Below are 20,022 nucleotides of genomic sequence, written 5' to 3' on the forward strand. Positions count from 1 at the left end.
TCACTAATTCAACTAGGGCCAAAGCATAGCATTGTACTATGTTTAAGGGAGGATGCAAGCCTTATGGGTCAACTTCTGTCACCAATTTCGATAAAATTTTCATGGATGGTGTGTTTTCCTTTTATTAAAATATATTCCGAGTTTCATCACCTTAGCATGAACAGAAAAAATGTTGCAGCTTCGTAATAAGTAATTAAGTGTGTCAGCTTAGGGAAACTATCAATTCAGAACTAATAAAGGTGCACTAACTATTTGTACTTAGATAACTTCTAGGTGGTTCATTTAGAAGGATAAGGCCAATTTTGGCTTCTGTATGACATGTTTGTGAAAACCTGAGCACTTCAAAAACGAACTTCATTTTTTCTGTTGTCATTATATATGTCATATAGTATCTGGTACTTTCTAAGAAAATATTTTAGGAATCCAAAAGGTACCTTATCCTGTTCAAAAACAAAATTTTAGTCCAGAAACTACCCTGAAAGCAGCCTTTGGCCAAAGAGTTTGAAAATGGTAGTTTTTCCTAATCATTTTGCTCTTGTGAAAAGTGCGAACTCAGAAAATTGAGTTGAAAGATTTCAGACCATAGTATAGTATTGAAATATAGGGCCTAAATTAATTAATCAAAGTAACCGGGTGCATACATTGTGCTGTCCTTTTCAACGAGACACTGCTCTGTGGTGGTGCTTGCTTTGAGTTTCCTCTTTTTTTTTTTTCCCGGCTTTATAGCTGTCTAGCGCCATTTTCAGTGCTTGTGAAATACTTTTACCTTGGTTGCTTGCTGGGCGTGCCTCTTTTTATGGGCTCCATTTTCTATCTCCTACGTGACCCCGCCGGAGTGGCCCTGTGGTTACGGTGCTTGACTACTCTTGAAAAGGATGCGGGATCGAATCCCAGCCTTGGTGGCCACTTTTCGATAGAGGCGAAAAGCAAGGCGCTTGTGTGCTGTGCGATGTCAGTGCCCAATAAAAAACCCCAGGTGGTCGAAATTTCCGGAGATCTCCACTACGGAGTCTCTCATAGCCCGAGTCGCTTTGGGACGTTGTCATGTTGCACGTCGTTGATGTAGAGAAGACGCACGCGCTACTGTTAAAGTGTTAACTTTGTTTATTCACCAGACAACAGGGTGTGACCAGCGTCGGCCGAGGCGTAGGCGATGAACGGAGGGAACGGAGGCCGGAGATGGGGATGGGGCTTGCCTCCCAGAACTAGAGGAGGGTGAGGGAGCCCGCCGTGGGGGGCGTCCCGCTGGGCGCAGGCAGGCAGCGAGTTCTCCCGGCAAAGCGCAAAGAGGGTGCTGGGGCTGTCCATTAACGCGCACTGCTCCACGGACGAGGACACAGCACTTCGAACACAACAAAGTAGCCTGATAGCGTGCAGGTGGTCGGCAAAGACGCGTGGAGACGCACTGGCTCTGTGCGCACAGGGAAGAACCACTTGTAGGCTGGATGTTGCCTGCTGTGCTTTGTAGGTCTGCCCTTGGTGCAGTCTTTTCTTCTGAGGAGAGATGTTAGGCTATGTGGGAGGATGGTTCAGATGTCCTCGCTGCTGCCGGACTGCTCTCGGAAGGCGTCGTAAATCCATGCAGCTGGTTGAGGTGTCGGCGTGCCACTGTTCCATGTATGCTGACGAGCCAAGAGTGCAGGCCTATGCATCTCACAACAGCAACTTCCTCCCAGCATGGTTTTCTTAGAAACTGGCGGGCGAGGACGCGCTGCCCCTCAACAAGTGTTCCGCAGCGTGGAATAGGTTTTTCTTCCCGGGTCATCTCTGTTTTAGGCTCGGGGAGAACAGCTGTGAGCTGCGTTCGCATTTCACGCTCGAACACCATTTTTGCTGGGGTCTGGCCTATCGTGTTTTGAACTGTCATGTGCTGCTTGAAAAGAAAACGTGCAATGCGGCGCTACAGCAACCCCGTCTGGTCTCTTTCAAGGGCACGTTTTAGCTCAGCCACGTAGCGCTCGACTTGTCCTTTTGTCGCTTGGTGGGGGGCCGATGTGATGAGATCCTATTGTCGCGATAAAACTTGAGAATCTCTGCAGACACAAACGGTGTTCCGTTGTCCGACACTACCTTGCGGGGAATTCCGAATGTTGCGAAATGTGATCGGAGGTTGTCAATGACTGCTGCCGAAGTCGTCTGTTGCATTTCCTTTATCTCAAGCCATTTGGTGTAGGCATCTACGAGCACAAGGAAAGTGCAGCCTTCAATTGGGCCTGCAAAATCAATGTGCAGAGTGTGCCAAGGTGTGTGTGGCTTTTCCCATTCGGGTAAAGAAGCTTTCGGCGGATTGCTCCGGCTGCTTTGGCAAGGCTTGCAATTTTGGACTGTTGTTTCAATGTCGTGCTCAATGTTAGGCCACCACATGTAGCTTCTGGCACACGCTTTCATGGCAACGATGCCCCTGTGTCCAGCATGGATGAGAGATAGCTTGTGCGCGTAGCTCACTCGGAATCACAACTTGGGATCCAAATAGGATGCAGTCGCGGTGGGTACTCAACTCTGTAGCTCGCCTGCGGTAAGCGTCGCAGTTGTCCCCTTTGAGTTTGTGCACGTTGCCTTGTTGAACAGCTGTTTAAACTTGCCGGAGAGTTGTGCACATATGCGTAGATGCTGCAACTGCATGCTGTAAGCGAAGGTTCTGGTAGCGCTTGGAACATAAGAACGTCTCCGGGCAGAGGTGGTTCGTCAATTGTTTCGTTCAGTGGCAGCCGGCTTAGCGCGTCGGCATTCTCATGTTTAGTCCCATTGCGGTAGACCAGATCGTACGCTGAGAGCTTGATGCACCAACGTGTCATTCTCGGAGATAATGTCGGTGGCATAGGCTTTTGTGGCCCCAAAATGCCCAGTAGCAGTCAGTGATCCATTATAAATATCACCTTTCGGCCGGCAATGTACTGGTAAAAATGTGTCGCCGCATAGACGATGGCTAGCCCTTCTTTGTCCAGCTGCACGTAGTTGCGCTCCGCTTATGACAACGTACGTGAAGCGAAGGCAGTCGGGGCCTCCCTTCTTTGGTCTTCAGTCTGCGACAGAACTGCTCCGACTCCATACGGAGATGCGCCGCAAGACAAAAGCAGGGGCTTCCTTTCGTCGTAGTGGCTGAGGACTGTACACCTTCGAAGCAGGTTTTTCAGGGCTTCGAATGCTTCCTGATGGCGTGGCGACCATGCCCATTTCACATCTTTCCGCAGCAGCTGGTATAAGTCGTTGGCCACAGTAGCTCTTTGTTCTAAGAAATGGTCGTAGAACGTCAAGAGTCCGAGAAACGCCTGTAGCTCCTGTTTGTTTGTTGGTGCCCGTGCTTCGGTGATCGCCCGCACTTTGTCATCGGTAGGGTGAATGCCCTCTGCATCAATTCGATATCCCAGAAATTGCACCTCTGACACTGCAAAAGAGGATTTCTCTTTGCTTAAACGCAAATTTGCGTTTGCTAGCATTTCAAGAACGTGCTCCAGGCACACTGCATGCTCTTCCTTGGAAGCGCCACTGATTAGGACATCGTCCAGGTAGATATGAACTCCTGGGATTCCCTGAATTACTGTCTCCATGAACTTCTGAAATATGGCCGGGGCCGCAGCTATGCCAAAAGGCAATCTCTTGACCTTGTACGGGCCTTTCGGTGTGTTGATTGTCAGTAATTTTGACGTCGGTCCGCTCACCTTCAGTTGTTGATAGGCCTGGGTGAGGTCTAGAGTGCTAAAGACTTTTGCGCCGCGTAGTACACTGAAGACCTTTCCAGGTATCGGCAGAGGGTAAGACAATGCTTTAGTCGCAAGATTAACGGTGCTCTGGTAGTCTCCGCAGAGGCGTAAGGTTCCGTTCTTTTTGCGAACTACAACCAGTGGTGTGGCCCATTGTGAATGTTGTGTCGGCTCGATGACACCTTGCTGCTCCAGTTTGTCCAAGTCCCTTTCAACTGAAGCTCTGAGAGCAAAGGGTACCAGCCTGGCCTTCAAAAACTTCGGTTGCGCGCCGCTTAACAACTTTAGTGTGACTGGGGGCCCTTCATTTCCTGGAATCTCTTCACAGAATACTCTTTCGTATTTCTCCTGTAATTGTTCAATCACGTTGTGGCTCGGCGTTGGGTGTATGCCGCATATCGTCACCCCTAATGGAGAAAACCAGTTTCTTCCTAGAAGGCTTGATCCCGAGCCCTTCACAACAAGGAGAGGTAGCGTATGGGTCTGGTCGTTGTAACAAACCTGCACGTTGGCAGAGCCCAGTAGTGGCAGGTTTTGTCCTGACTACGTTTTCAGGTGCTTGTCGTCTTGTTGCAAGGGTAGTGCGTCTAATGGCCACGAAGTTCTGAATGTGTCCTCACTGATCAGAGTACAGGCTGCGCCTGAGTCCACCTCGAACTTAATCAGTTTGTGATGTACTGTAACTTCGGTAAAAATCTTCGGACTCGTGCCAAGATTCACGGTGTTCAGGTCGTACAACTTTGATGATACTGCTGATGTTGCTCCGTGGGCATCAGATGGCGGCCTATTCTGTGAGGCGTCGACGCTGTGGTTAGGCTGAGAAGGTGATTTTATCCTTACAAGTTTCCGCTTCGTAATGCACGCTTTCTCAATATGACCTCGCTTGCGGCAAAAATTACACGTGGCTGACTGGAATCGGCATCCCTGGGCGTTGTGTTGGCTGTCACACTGCCAGCAGCGTTGTACATTTTTGACCGATTTTGCAACAACAGAAGGTTTGTGTACCTGGTTGCTTGTTTGATGTACCAGGTCGGTGTTCTGGCGTATCTCTATTTGCTGGTGACCGGCGCTATCTGCTGATACGGTGAAGTCGTAAGCTTTCTCGAATGTGAGATCTCTCTCGGCGAATAGGCGCTGATGTAGCGACTCGTCATTGAGTCCGCACACAAATCTGTCACGTAACATGACGTCCAATGGAAGCATGGTGGTGTTAGATGCTGCGTCTCTTTCCTGCCCGGTAGCTGCCCTGGATGTGGTCAGCGTCCCGAAATTGCAGTTAGCTGCAAGCCTCTTGAGCGCTGCTATGTAGGCGCTCACAGGTTTGCTTTCCAGCTGATCTCGCCGCTGGAAGCGCGCTCGGCTGTCAACCTCGGATGGCCTCGGATCGTAGTGCTTTTGGAGTGCTGCAACGTCATCGTAAGGCACTTCTGCTGGTGTGCTTGGCTGGATAAGGGTGCAGACAGTGTTGTAAGTCTGTTCCCCGCACAGCGTTGGCAGGTTGGCCCTCTTCGAGGCTGGGTCTGTGATGTTGTTAGCCTCAAAGTAGAACTGAAGGCGTCCAACCCACGATGACCAAGATGATTCGTTGAATTTTGGTATTAACCTTCGCATAGTCATGGCTTGTCAATGACGTTGCGTAGCACGGGTTTAATCCACTTCCTCGTCGCCACTGTCGTGTTTGCGCATCGTCGATGTAGAAAAGATGTACGCGTTACTGTTAAACTGTTAACTTTGTTTATTCACCAGACAAGAGGGTGCAACCAGCGTCTGCCGAGGCGTAAGCCGAACTGGTTGGGCGAAGAACGGAGGGAACAGAGGCCAGAGATGGGGATGGGGCTTGATTCCCAGAACTAGAGGAGGATGAGGGAGCCTGCCGTTGGGGGCGTCCCTCTGGGCGCAGGCAGGTAGCAAGTTCTTTCGGCGAAGCGCGAAGAGGGGTCCATTAACACGCACTGCTCCACGGACGAGGACACAGCACTTCGAACACAACAGACGTTAAACCTCACAACCCACAAACCTCTATCTCCTACTTGTTGCGGTAAACAGTGTTCGAAGGTTACGTGCTGTGTTTTAGTCAATCCAAGCATCTGTTTCGGTTTACTAACCGATCTGTTGTTGCTACGGCCCAAAATTTGCCTCTTCTTTCTGTTTTTCTTTTTAGTTTTCTACTATACTCTCGATAGCAGGTGCTTTTCGGCTACAGAGCACAAAAATCAAGCATTCTAACTTGAGATTTCACTCCGCTATCAGTTTCTTGCCCGCTATGCGGCTTCGTCTTGAAATCTGCGTTGATATGCGCTTTTGGTGGTGAGGGCACCCCATCTTGCAAAAACATTCGTGCTCAATCCAAAACAAGAATTTTAGGACACATTCTATTTTTAATCAAAATTGTGATTTTAGCCTTGCATTCCCCCTTAAGTAAATGAATGAGTGTCAGGTAGTTAAGCTTTGCCTCACTCTTGAACAGTGAAGAACTTGTACTGCCCCTCAAGTGGATGCAGCTAGCACAGAACCGGATTAAGTGGAGAAATATGGGAGAAGCCTTCGCCCTGCAGTGGGTATAATCAGGCTGATGATGATGATGATGTACTGCCCCTCATGATACACTCCCCAGGACAGAACTCGCACCTTGCGTGGCACTGATCAGTGGAAAAGATTTGGAGAGGTTTTAGCACTGGCATTATTTGATTTCCGAGACATTCCTGGCAAAAAAGAAAGAAAACAGTACTATTTCTAAATTTTTCTCTTGAGAAAAATTCAACTACAGTAGACACTTAAAATAAGTCAGTAAGCATTGACAGATTTTTTTTTTTTTCTCAGTGTGCAGACCAGGGGCCTTTTTAATCTGTGTTGCTCCTAGGATGTCCATGTGCAAGTGGAAACATGCCCTGTATATATTTAGGCCTGAGCCTGGCCCAGGCCTATTAAAAGAGCACATTTACGAACCTGGTCTGCAGGCCAGGCCCTGACCTTTGGGTCACCTTGAGCCAGTGCAGCCGCTCTGGTTTGTACAATTTCAGTGCTTTACCTGTTTCGCTAATTGAGTGCAGAAATAAGGAAAACTCTTGGTGGGATGTCAGCCCATTTTCCAGGGCACCTGCTATGGGCAGGTGAACCTCTACAGAGGGGACAGCAGCAAAAAGTGTGCCTCCAATAACCCTTTCTTTCCCAGGGGTGGCCATGGCTTATCTAAAAACTAGGTGCGCTCGTTGTTGGCGGTGTTTTGTGTGCTAGTATGGCGCCATGCTGGCACCTTTATAATAAATACTGGTTTGTGCTATGGAGTTTTCACTCACAGTGTTTTATAGAGGTGGCAATGCATTTTGTTTGTTTGTTTTACAATATATCACTGATAACCAGTAGTCATCAGTTTTTTTTTCTTGGGACTTGCTGTTCTGTGCTATTTTGGACTCCTTCTCTCTGCTGTTTCAAGTGAGTGGGTTTTGGTATTTTTTAGCGAGACCTCTCAATCATCAATAGCAGTTCTAGGGTGTTCGTAGTCAGATAGGCAAGGAGATTAGGTGGTGTGCAGTTTAGATTAGAATGGCAAGGTGTCCTCGTGGCATTGTTCCTACAGAGCATAGCAAAAGCAGCACGTGTGCATATTTGTACAAAGTGGGCTGCATTGCGTTGCACCTAGCGTGGTCCTTTTTTGATTCTTCCACTTTCTGAAACTGGCGTTGATCCCTCTACCCTCATCCCACATTGTAAAACTGAGCGTGTTGGGTGTGCCTTTGTGCAGTGGCTGGACCACCTTCGCGACCTGCCGACTCTGTTGCGGCACGCGGGCTCAGAGTTCTTCTCAGTGGGGGGCATCATGTACATGTTTCGTCTGCGCATCGTCCTCTGCTTCGTAGCAGCCATCATGTACCTCGTCTCGCCACTGGACATGATCCCGGAAGCCATTTTTGGCATCCTCGGCCTGCTTGATGACTTATTTGTCGTGCTGTTGCTTGCCATCTACGTGACCGTCATCTACCGGCGCTTCCTGGCCGCCCGCTGGCAAGAGGACACCACCTGACGGCGGTGTCGCCTCCCACCGAGTGGCCCCTCGCTGCTGGTGAGCCCATCATGCTCGGTGCTGGTGCTGAGAAGCTGGCGCCGATTTTTTATCATGTGCACTGGTGCGCGAATTTGCTATGACATTGAAGACATCATGTGCATGGTGTCACGCCTATGGACCATTGATGGCCGTGGCTGGTGAGTCTTCCAGCACTGACTATGAGACAGGACTTTTGTGGACCTGCCTGTTGGACATAGCGCACCCCTGTTCGACGCCTGTTTGGTGAGAAAGGCCCCTCCCTCGGCCAACAGTTATTGAAAGTTGGGCTTTAATTGCACACTCATATGCGTGCTGCTTTATTTACATGGTGGGACCTTTCGGTAGGCACCGAGTGTGGCTTGTTGAGGGACCTCTTTTTTTAGATTGCACGAACAAAAGGATTTTATTTTAACTAGCGAGCCATTATGCACTTCTGCATGACTGCCATAACAGTGCAGTTTGTCAGTTTCAGGGAATCGAAGTTGTTCTTCGAGTAATTGTCTGCGACTACAACATATTTTTTTTTAAGTCACAGTTGCCAGATCTTATGCTGTGCTGCGCGCTCTTTGGCAACCCAATTTTGATAGTTTACCAAATACGCACCTACTTTCGTGGCTGGCATCAAGGCAGCACTGGTTAAGGGACACTGGGAATTGCTTACTGCCAAACACTAGGCTATGGTTTCGTTACAGCTAGTGATGATAAGAATGTCTAGGCTACTGAAGAAGAGAGTTATCATATCATTTTTCTCAGTACCATGTTGTATGTGTCATTGCGTAATGATGATCACTTCTAACGTTGGCATTCAAGCAGTGCTTGCAGATTACGGATATATTCGAGGCACGCAACAACATAAAAAGAAGGGCTGTTGGAGTGTGAAGTTCATGCTATTTTATTCAGTAAGTGTTCTTTAAAGGAGATAACTGTAGAAGTGCAGTGTTACGCCCATCGTTTGTTCTTGAATAAACTATTTGTTAAAGAAAAAGTAGGCTTCATCCATTTCAGAATCAATTGATGAATACTGCTCATTTCAGCAAACTGCAGATCAGTGGACTGAGTGCTGTGTATCTGTGTGAGAGAGCTTTTGTCTAATTCTGTCTGCCTAGGTAACAGGAAAAAATATCAAGGAAGGTGGAACATAAATGCAGGGGGGAGGGCAAGTCAGTCAAGAAAAGCAGCAGAGTTGATAGGGAGGGGAGTATAGCTACAGATGGTCTGACAGTAAAAGCAAGGGTTGGTGGCAACGAAGGGAAGCATAGCGCAGGTGATGCTAAGTCAGGCAATAAAAGCAACTGAGTTGGTACCAAAGGAAGGGGGTCACAGCTGCAGATAGTGGCAAGTCAGACTGGAAAAGCAAGCAAAACTCACAACTTTATCAGGTACAGGTAATGTAGGGCAATGGTATTTTTGGCAGTTTGAAACCATTAGAAGAGGTTTGGTTTGGTTTATAGGGTTGAACGTTCCGAAATGATGCAGGCTAAGAGGGGCACTATAGTGGAAGGCCCCAGAAAATTCAACCACTTGAAAACAGGATTTAAGAACTTGGTCCGACGGCTAATGCTGCCAGTACTTCAGATACAGCAGGGTAGAATTACCAGCCACAGGTCACAGCTTCAACGCAAGAGATGGACGACAGAGACAAGTGATGACAATAGAGATGCCACGGCGCTGAGAGATCTTTGCCTTCCTTACAATACCCCTGTGTGAAGAAGTCGCCATCATGTCGACCCACGGGGAAGAGACCACAAGAGGGTTGTAAATACGACTTGAGGCGGCTAACGTGGACAACCTCTCGACCACGACAGCGATAGTCAAAAGAAGAGGTTACTGGCTCAGTAATGTTGTCGACGGCGAACGTGCATTCCAAGACGCGGTAAGGGCCATAATTCTTGGTTTCAAATTTGCTGGTGACAGGAACCAACAGCAAAACGAAGCTGTCTGCGAGGAACGTCTGAGCTGGCATGTCGCTATCGTGTTAATCTTTGTGATAGCCTTGAATGTCTGTGGTAAACGTGCGAGCTAGCTGATGGCATTTCTCGGCCTTCTGTACGATATCTGACAAAGCACTGTACTCAGAGGCATCTGGATGGTATGGCAAAATCGTGCCGAGGTTACAAGATGGCTCACAGCCATATAAGAGGATGAAGGGAGAAAAACCAGTTGTTGATTGGGTGGCAGTGTTATACATGAACGTTACATATGGCAGTATCTGTTCCCATTTGGAGTTCCCAGAAGCAGATGTAACATACATTGTGAGCATGTCCCCAAGCGTACATTTGAATTGCTCCGTGATATCGTTTGTTTGTGAGTGGTACATGGGTTTAGCATGATGTATGGATTTGAGGATAGCTCTTGGATGACTTCAGACAGAAATACATGACGCATGTCACTCAGTAGCTTGTGAGGGGCGCCGTGTCAGAGAACGAAGTGATGGAGACGGAAATGAGCTGCCTCTTTGGCTGTCGTTGCTGGAAATGTGGCGGTCTCTGCATAAAGGGTCAGGGGATCGACGGCGGCAATGGCCCATCGATTACTAGCGGCACTGCATGGTAGCAGACCATAAAAGTCGATTCCCACGCAATCAAACGGGCGCGCTGGATACAGTAAAGGCTGCAGAGGGCCAGCGGGGTGGCGAGAAGTTTTTCGTTGTTGACAGGTGGTACAAGAGCGAAAGTAGTGACGTATGAAATTGTACATGCCCCTTCAGTAATACCTTTCACGATCAGATCATAAGTTTTCAGGACACCGGCATGAGCGGTTTGTGGGTCAGTATGATGATAGGCACATATATCAGAGCGGAGGTGGCACGGAATGTTAAGGAGTTATTTTCTGCCATTTGAGTTCTAGTTCCGTTGGTAGAGGCTGTCCTGAATGGTGAAATGGGAGGCTTGTCAATTCCTCAAACAAAATTTGCTTGCATGAAGTCTTCTAGATTAAAAGCCAAGATTTTGATGTGTATAATGAGCCATCTCAAACATTTTTATCTGGAAGACCTTGATTCCTAATTTAGGCTTCGATCTAAGGTACAAGCCCCTCTTGATGAAGTTTGGAAGATATTGCTTTAAAAAGTGGATTGTTTAGCCAGTTTACGTTATCTTTTATAACATAAGCTGGCAGTAACATGTAAAAGCGTGAAAAAATTGTTTTGGCTAAAGCATTTCCGAAGATAATTTAAAAATTTCCACAAACACATGTGCTAAACCAAGAAAACACACAAAAATCTTACATTCTTTTTACCATGGAGTCACATGACCGAAGAAGTATTCTAGAATGATATTTGTGATTGCACCTTGTTGCGCACTTTTTATTCTCATGAGTGCCGTGGACAGGAATTGTGGGCAGGTTTAGTTGACGAGTTTGTTCGCACGCATTTTTAATAGAGGAAAAAACATTGCCGTGAGTGAGTTTCAGTCCTGCACCAGAACGGAGAGCATGGAGAAGAGCAGTGCAAGGAAAGACTGACACAAGAACACGCTGAAAAACGGGACTAGTGCAGTCTACCAATATTTGGTACTCGATATGAGCCACGTGATCCCTGCCGTAATGGCTGCACACCATGAGTCAGTGCCATAGAATCGCATTCTCAAGTTTTCCTTCATGTTGTAGCAACCTTCTCTGCTACATCCTTAACCATGGCCCCATCCGAAACCTTTCTTTTTCCACCTTTCCTCGCATTCAAAACTGGATACAGAACTGCCCCCGTGTGCAACTAACCATGCTCCAGCAATGCAAGGAATGTGACCGCAGGATTCACTTTAACAGAAATGTCGTGCTTTCTTATAAACTGAGCTAAAACAAAAGCTGGTTGTGGAAGACACAGCAAGGCAGGCAATAACACAGAAGAAACGCACACACAGACCAGGACACACAGCATCGTCCATGCCTGTGTTTCTTCTGTGTTGTCTGCTCCGCTGTGCTTGCTGTCATGTTCGACTAACTACCTCAATGCAGAAACGTAGTGCAAAAGAGGAAGTGACAAAAAAAGGAAACACAAAGGGCTGTGTGTGTCTTCTTTCTACGTCAGTGTCTTTTTTTGCGCTGCGCTTTTTCATTGATGTCATGAACCAACAAGCCCAAGCCTCCCATGTTCTAGTAACTAGTTCATAAGCCCATTGTATTACTGAAAGCCATGGCATGGCAAGCAGACACAAGAAGGTGTTGATTGATTCCTCAGAAAACCCTTCCCTCCTCCACTTTTGTTTATTGACCCAGCAGAACGTGCCCAAGTCACATCTTGATGAAGAAAAAAACTGAGTAGGTTTCAAGGTGCGTTTGTTTACAGCTGTATTTCTCAAGCCAGACAGACAGGCACAGAAAGAACAGGGAGATGGGATTCATGTAGAGCTCTGTCATGTATTTTCACTTTGCCGATTGTCAACATTAAAGGGCAGCTGCATCACTTTTTAAAAAGAAAGAGTTCGGAATACAGATATACAGTTTACGACCCCCTGAACACGAATACGACGTTAAATTTAGCCATAAGTGACCGCAAACTACTTTATAATCGGAAAAACGTGCACCAACGCCGTGGGGCGTTTTGAAAGTGGCGCTCTTGCCTGTGATCGGTCAAGCACGCCATGACGTCAATGACGGCGTGCCATTCAGTGGTAGCGGCGGTCCAAGGGATTGTACATGCACGCACATGCTTTTCTGTGGATATATGCTGCTGAACATGCAACGGTCACGCTGCTCAGGGGAATATGATATTGAGTCGTACTTGTTCGAACCAGCGGCGGCTTCGGAACAAGGCGACACTGGCGGCAGCGGCGACATGACAAGAGAGGAGACAGCGCTAACCTTTTCCCGCATGGGAAATTCACACTGGTACGTACCGCTGCGCTGCACTGCTGTATGCGCCTGTGATCCGCTCTCAATTGAACATATCTGCATTACTTGTGCCCTAAATCTCCTGCCAGACTCGAACGAAGCAGTGTCACGTCAATGCGCTTGATGTGACGATTGTAAACAAATGAACTCATCCAGACAAGCAGTCGCCCCAGTTTTGTTGTGTGAATTTAGTCATTTATATGTCAGCAAGAGCAGCAAAAGTCATGCTCTCAGCTCCCGCAATCTCGAGTACGTATACATTTTATTCTGGCGGGATTTAGCAAATTAACGCGGGAGCGCGGTATAGAGTAGAAGCCAGGCTGCTACCTTGCAGCGCGCGCGTAATCCCATTTAGAACACTGGTAAAAATACCGAAACGCTAGGACAGCTATCGGCAGTCACGCGCTGCCATGTCGCGAGTTTAGCACACTTCGTTTAGCTGCGCTTAACATCGCGACTTCGACCACAGACATCATGCTGCCCCGATTTCTTTTCTTAATTGGGATAGTTGAATTTCCCAGGAGCTCTCCAAGAACCTGAAAATAAGAAAATGGCCATAAGATATAAACATGACATAAGAAACTTAATTTGATACCGCTGTCACACGGGCATATCGAAGGCCCTCGAACCGACTGCCTATCGACTCGAAGGCCTTCGAAAGCCTTCGAAAGCTGCCAGACGGGCGTTTTCAATGACCATTGAGTCGATAGTCTATCGAGTCAGCGGAGCAGCTCAGAACTCTATCGAGATCTCGAAGGCCCTCGAACGTCCGCAAGGTTGCTAGCGCTGGCAAGGTATATGTACTTCTGCCATGGCGCTGGCCCGAGGAGCGTCACGCACACACATGCACAGCGCGTTTACGATACAAAAATGTGAACAAGCGTTATTTTATATCTTTAATTTACGCTAGTAATATCCGCAATAATTTTAAAAAGCATCGCTCTTTTTAAAGCAAATAATTTATGCACTCTCTACCCCTGTAACATGCGCCACCGAGAAATGCAAACAATGAAAAGCACAGACGTATAAACGCTAGCGAGTTAAAAAAAAAAAATGTTGTCTTTGCATAACTAAACACCTGCAGTTACTAAAAAAAAGGTAACAGTGATATTTTATTTTGCATTTATAGAGAGATTTTAGTTCTTTAAGCAAAACCGAAAGCAACGATAGTGGCGCCACAAAAGTTAGGCGCTAAACACCATTACTATTTCAATAGACTTCGAGTTTTGCCATGTAGCAGCGGCACAACTCCTTCGAGTTCGATCGCGATTGAAAATCTCGAAGGCTATCAACTCAATCGCCTTTGAAAATGACCGTGTGACTGGGGTATAACAAAGCAGAGGCGAGTTTAGGATGTGCGTTCTCCTTTATGACATAAGTTTCTGACTTCCATTTTAAAAAGTTCATACTTGGCATGTGCAAGCAGAATCGGATCGCCAAGTGCAAAACGTATAGAGGTCCAAAACTGCTCGTTTTCCTGAACAAAACTTTTCATGAGCAAATAAGGGCTGGCTTTCCATTCGTCGATTCAGCAGTGTGATGACTCTTTCCGCATCGCACCGATAGCCTAATCATGAAAAAAAAAAAAGAAGTCCTACTCTCTCACAGTTTTCCAGCCGCGTCAGCGGGCGCCAATGCTGAATAGTTTTACTTTCACCTGTGCCTTCATCTGCCCGGCCACCCATCTGCCCCACAGAACAAAAACGTAAACAGAACAGAAGAGCAATATGATGTATTGGGCCTCTTACCTCGAGTTTTCTTCTTTTTGCGAAAGCAGCTCTTGGCGGCGGAGAGGTGCTCTTGTGTGCGAAGACAGAAGGCACAGCACCGGTACAGTGTCTGTAGCACCGGTTTTCAATCGCGCAGATTTGATCGGTATCCCAAAAGATCGCATCAACGACAAGCTTTGGTGATAGTCACTGTCGCGAAAATGATCTGAGCAGATCACCGACGATTTTGTTGGCTTGAAATCCTTCCTCTTGACCGCGGCAACCCAAAGCGCCGATATCTTGCGCTCCTTTGGGAATTTATGAAACGCGACATCCTCTCGGCCGCCAGTGTTCGTGCAGCCATAGGCTGCGCAGAACCACGGCATGATCGTTCTTTTCGTGAAGAACGGTGCAAGATGCACTTAAAAAGCTTGCGGCAACGTTCGCAAGAAGAAAACAAGTGCGAGACAAGAAAAAGGTTGCACTGCGTAGCCTGCAAGCGACAGGTGATGCACGGCCTGCTCGGGCAATTGAAGCGGAAGAGAGGTAGACGCCGTCCTTGACGTCACTACTGCCTGTCGTACTCCTGTCGTCTGCTACTGACATCCCCCCCCTCCAGCGCTGTGCACTGCGGAGAAGCCTGAACGGGGTAGCAACTTTAATCGATGATTACGTCACTATTTCAAAAGCTAAAGCCAAAATATTTCGTATACTTAACATACAAACCCTGCAGATTCGACCCTCTGAAGCGCATCAAATTCTAAAACCGGTGCAGCTTCCCTTTAACGGAACCAAGCCAGTTTTGTAATGTCAGTATTTCAAATGAAATGTTTAGCTGAAGCCACTGTTCGATTGGCAACAATCATTCAGCTCTGAATTCAGTTCAGTTTATTTATGTTGGAAATATTTTTACAAAAGCAGGTGACAAAAGCACCTGGGACCTCTAAATTAAACCTTAGGAGAGAAATTAGATTTTACCATTTGCATCGCATGACAGAAGTGCAGTTTATAATATAAGATAGTTTGGGTTAATGCAGGGACATGCATTTCTCCTCACAAAGGAGTCGTTGCAGTGACTCTCGCTGGCAGCAACGGACCAACAGGGGAAAGGTGCCAACCACTTTGAAAAAAGAAAAAAAAAACAAGAATGTGCCAAGCATTTATTAGAAAAACTATCTTGTGCTGTTCGGGAGCAGGTGAAAGCTGGCATCAGGGCAGTAGAAATGGGAAATGCCCAACGCCACAGAGCATGCATCGAATGGGTACCTAATTTTGCCTGGTTGAGCTTCCATAGCACAATGGTAAATCAACAACAGTATTAACTGTTGGATTATTTCTCATGTATATCATAAGCCCACAGTACCCTCACCCACGTGTGCTCTGCAAGTTACAAATAAATAAAAAGAAAAGTTGGCAACGGGAAACAGTGCAGTTCATCAAAGGATGCATAGACAGAACTCACAAAAGCGATGTGAAAGTAAAGAAAGGACGGCAAGCACGAAGGCACACGGCAGCAGAAGCCCAGAGTCGGGAGGTCTTTATAGTTTCTTAGACTGAGGATGCCTTCAAGGAAAAATTGACCATCGCATCACCAGTTTGCAAAAATAAATACTTTCATCACCATTAACCAAAGCAGTGCTGAATGAGGCATGGCACCAGTGTTAAATGGAGGAATTTTTTGTGAACAAACAGGCGGTGTATCGTTGGTGGGGTGTCCAGGTTAACAAACGGGTGTAATGAGTGGGGCACATGCCTAAGTGCAAAGGGCACCTGAAGAGAGAATGTAAAAGTGGATTTGTGGATCAGGAGGCAGACTGGAGGGGCCAGGGAGGGAAAGCACAGATAGGCAAGAGGCATACAGAGCGCGGAAGGTGGTCATCCCTACCGTTTTGAACACTGCATTCACTCGGGCACCTTATGATAAAATCCTGAGACAAGCGGGGCGAGAGACGAGGGGGGAACAGTTTGGGGCAATCACCCCCCTTAGGATCTGAATCCTCCACTGACTTGCAGGCCCTCTACACCACAGTTGTTTTTATCACTTCAAAAATGAGAAGAGTAGTTTCACAATGTTACAATGTTGCCTCTGGTTGTGGCTTCTGGATTCAGCGTTTCACAAGTGCCACTCAGATCTCCTGGGTGCGTTGCATTTAGATGACTCTGGATGCGGGGATCGAATCGCGAAAATTTCACGAAACATCAAATTTTATAAAAGATCAGATTACTAATCTACAAGGCCTGTTCAATCACATTGCGAAAAAATTCCGCTGAAAACATAACCTCGGCGGAGACCAAATCCTGTTGTGGTGTGCTGCCCCTATGCTCCACCACATTGGAATAGTTCGGTAACAGCCTCAAAGGGAGCCAAAATATTGTTTTTGTGACCTCTGGTAACAAAAAACTGGCCGAGATAAAATGGTCGATTTCCGAGCGCAATAACTCCGCGGCCGGAGCGCCGATCACGAAAATTTTGGTACCACTGGAAAGCTTGTTCCACCGCAGTACTCCCTCCATTGAAGCCACATGCCTACGACAAAAAATACACACAAAAGGAAAAAATGTGAAGGCCTCGCAGAGCCACTTCTAAGCGCTGATTGGTTGCGCCAGTCACGTGGTGCTCAGCACGCTCTCTGAGTGGCTGCTGGAAAGCGCATGGCACGGCGTCTGCACCCGCCTCATTCGCACACGTTTTTGTTAGAGCACTATACTTTAGTCAACTGCTCGGTAGTTTGTGAATCCGCGGCTGCCGTTCTGCATTTTTCGTCACCCCCACTGTTGCGCGAGGCTTCGTCTGTGTGCCAGCGATGCAGCGGCCCGCGGTCCAGAAGTATAGGACGTGGTTGTGAGGTTCTTTTCTTTAGATCTTCTGGCTACCTTATTCTGTGGCTTATTCCGAGACAGCAATCTAAATAGACGACCAGACTGACCAAGCTAACAACGAATAGTTTATGTACACATGGACGGGATGAGAGTAGAACGATCAAGTGTGTCAAAGACTTCACACTAAGTTATCTACAGTCACCAGTTAGTTCGTTGGGTGCAGACGCTCCGGGTAGTCAGAGTTCTGCAGGGTCGGTGCAGTAGGGCCTCAGTAAGGCCAGCGGAAGGCTACGCCACCGGACGGGGCCCAGTAGAGGCAAGAGGCCTCGAGTGGCCTTTCCACGGCAGATGCGTTAGGCCTCCCCGACGTGCCTGGGCTCAGCACGGCACCGAACGCTCGTGCCAGTGAAGAGCTGGCGCTGTGGCACTCCCGGGCCCGACCACCGTTCCGAGTTTCGTGGTCGACAGGAGAACAGGACAGGATACTGGATCCCCGGGTCAGGCCTGGCAGAAGATGAACCGCTCCGAGCTCCTTGGACAGCCGATCGGCTCCGCTGCTCGCCTGTTCTCTCCTGCTCGTGCCTCGCGCTTCTTGAGCCAACCTTCAAGTTTTCCTCTTCTTCTTACTCCTTTCTTCGTTTCTTTCTTCTTCATCATCATCATCATCATCAGCCTGATTATACCCACTGCAGGGCGAAGGCCTCTCCCATATTTCTCCACTTAACCCGGTTCTGTGCTAGCTGCATCCACTTGACCCCTGCGAACTTCTTAATCTCATCCGCCCACCTAACTTTCTGCCGCCCCCTGCTACGCTTTCCTTCCCTTGGAATCCAGTTTGTTACCCTCAGCCCTGTTACCCTGTTTGTTACCCTGTTTCTTTCTTCGTCTTTGTTCAAATTACCACATGTTCCTCACAAATATGCCCCCCCTTTGAGAAGTTTTTTTTTTCGGGAAAAAAAAAACTTGGGGCCATGACACTGATACACTCTTTCGGAGGACGACGGCACACCACAACACTGCTGCACCCATCACTGCACACCCCATAGAGTGGCCACACCATTGCTGTTGTCTGCTGAGAGTCTGAGTCACTTGCGCACACAAAATAAAAAAAACATTCGTACTAATACAAGTAACATTAACACTCAACACTTGTCAGAAGAAATAAACTCTTAGAAACATACTATGAACAGCACGACGACACCTCCAGAAGACAGCACAGAGATTAACATTGTCTCCCGTATCATTCTCGATTCAACAGTTGACTATTCTGTATCGAGTCTCGGTTCCCCAGTCCACTCTGGGACCAAGGTTCTTCCCTGAACGTTGACAACGGAGTTTTCGACTCGACGTTATCAAGAACTATGAAGGATGAAGTTTGTAGGGCATTCACTGGCTGGCGCTCTTCGTAGCTTTTTGTGTTAATGGACATGCGTCCTAATGGAGCGTTCCTCGGGTTTCCTTTAGGGACAGTCCTCTGACATGCATCGCACGACCTCACAAACTGCTTAATGTCAGCTTTCACCCCTGGCCAGTAAAAGTCATCAAGCACTCTGGCGGTAGTTTTTCTGACACCCTGGTGGCCGACAAGTGCACTCCCATGTGCCTGCACGAGGACCTGACGGCGCAAAACCTTCGGAACGACCGTTTGTTTGTTTTTCCTGAACAAAGTTGATAGGTCCGGTACAAAATGCCGTCACTTAGATGGAAGGTGTAGGCCGTCTGCCCTTTTCCGTGATAGGTTTTCTTAAGCTTGCGACGACACACATCTAAGCTGGCGTCCTCTTCTTGTTTCTTGCGAAAAACAGACCGAGATAAGTGGAGTACGGTTTGAGCGGCATCCAAACCAGTCCCTGAAACTTTCGCCGCCAGAACCTGGAAAGAAGCACTGTACCCATCATCACTGGCAGGTATGCTTCTCTGGCCCGTCAAGACTGTTGGAGCGTTGGCGAATGGGACGCTTGCACCCGGAATGTTGCCGATAATTACGTCATATGATGGCGTCGGCAGGCACCTAGCAATAGCTTTGCCTGTGAAGTATAGCGACTTGATAATAACCTCCGCCTCAGGCGCTTCGATGTCAGAACCATCCGCTAAACGCAAAGATGCTCGCTCACCGGTATATGCAGCCTCGGGCACCAAAGCCTGACGCACCACGATGCCATTAGAACCAGTGTCGCGCAGCACCGACACTGCTTGTCCGAACACTTCTCCATGCTTCACTGGCATGTTGTTAATAATCTGAGATGGACTAAGAGCCGAATCGTCCCTTCGAACATCTAGGCATGTTCTTCCCAGCTGACAACCAGGGCGGGAATCTCGAGGGGACGTGCAGCAAGCAGACGTCTCCCGGTTATTTGAATTTCCGTATCGACACAACTGGGTTTCATGCCCAGATTTGCGACATAATGTGCAATATGGGGGCTTTGGTTTTGTACGGCAATCCGGCGACCTATGTCCGATCTCTTCACAGATGAAGCATCGAATTCTCGTCTTTGGGTTTGGGGCTGCGTCCTGCGGTTTCGCAGAATTCTGCTCAGCTCTATCTTTAAAAATCGCGAGGTTATTCTGTCGCTGAGCCTCAAGAAAGTGATCGGCGGCCTCAGCAATCTCGTCCACCGTTTTACAATCGCGTTCTCGCAAGAAGAGAACTAAACGATCGTGACAGCTGTTTAAAAACTGCTCCGCCACTATCATGTCCCGAACCACTTCAAACGTGCGACCTTGTCCTCGCGTCTCAACCCAGCGGTCAAAAAAACTTAACAGCCTTGTGGCGTACTGGGAAGCTGTCTCACCATCTTGCGGTTTGCTTCTACGAAACTTCTCTCTGTAGCCCTCAGCCGTGAACCGAAACCTCCGAAGTAAGGCAAGTTTCGCTACATCGTAATTGACTGAGTCCTCAGGAGAGAGTCGTCCAAAGACTCTG

General features: G+C 47.8%; 1 protein-coding gene across 1 annotated transcript in view; it reads left to right on the forward strand.

The window, feature by feature from the left end:
- Positions 1-8,728, forward strand: part of LOC146180473 (E3 ubiquitin-protein ligase RNF170-like) — a 42,376-nt gene extending 33,648 nt beyond the window's left edge. The window contains exon 5 of the mRNA XM_084576065.1: positions 7,444-8,728. Within this exon, the coding sequence (XP_084432191.1) occupies positions 7,444-7,722 (279 nt within the window). The 3' untranslated portion in view covers positions 7,723-8,728. The remainder of the gene's footprint in view (positions 1-7,443) is intronic.
- The last annotated feature ends 11,294 nt before the right edge of the window (positions 8,729-20,022 follow it).

Source organism: Amblyomma maculatum, chromosome 8, assembly GCF_055883805.1.
Source record: "Amblyomma maculatum isolate TAMU_Amacu chromosome 8, ASM5588380v1, whole genome shotgun sequence".
Classification (NCBI taxonomy): Eukaryota; Metazoa; Arthropoda; class Arachnida; order Ixodida; family Ixodidae; genus Amblyomma; species Amblyomma maculatum.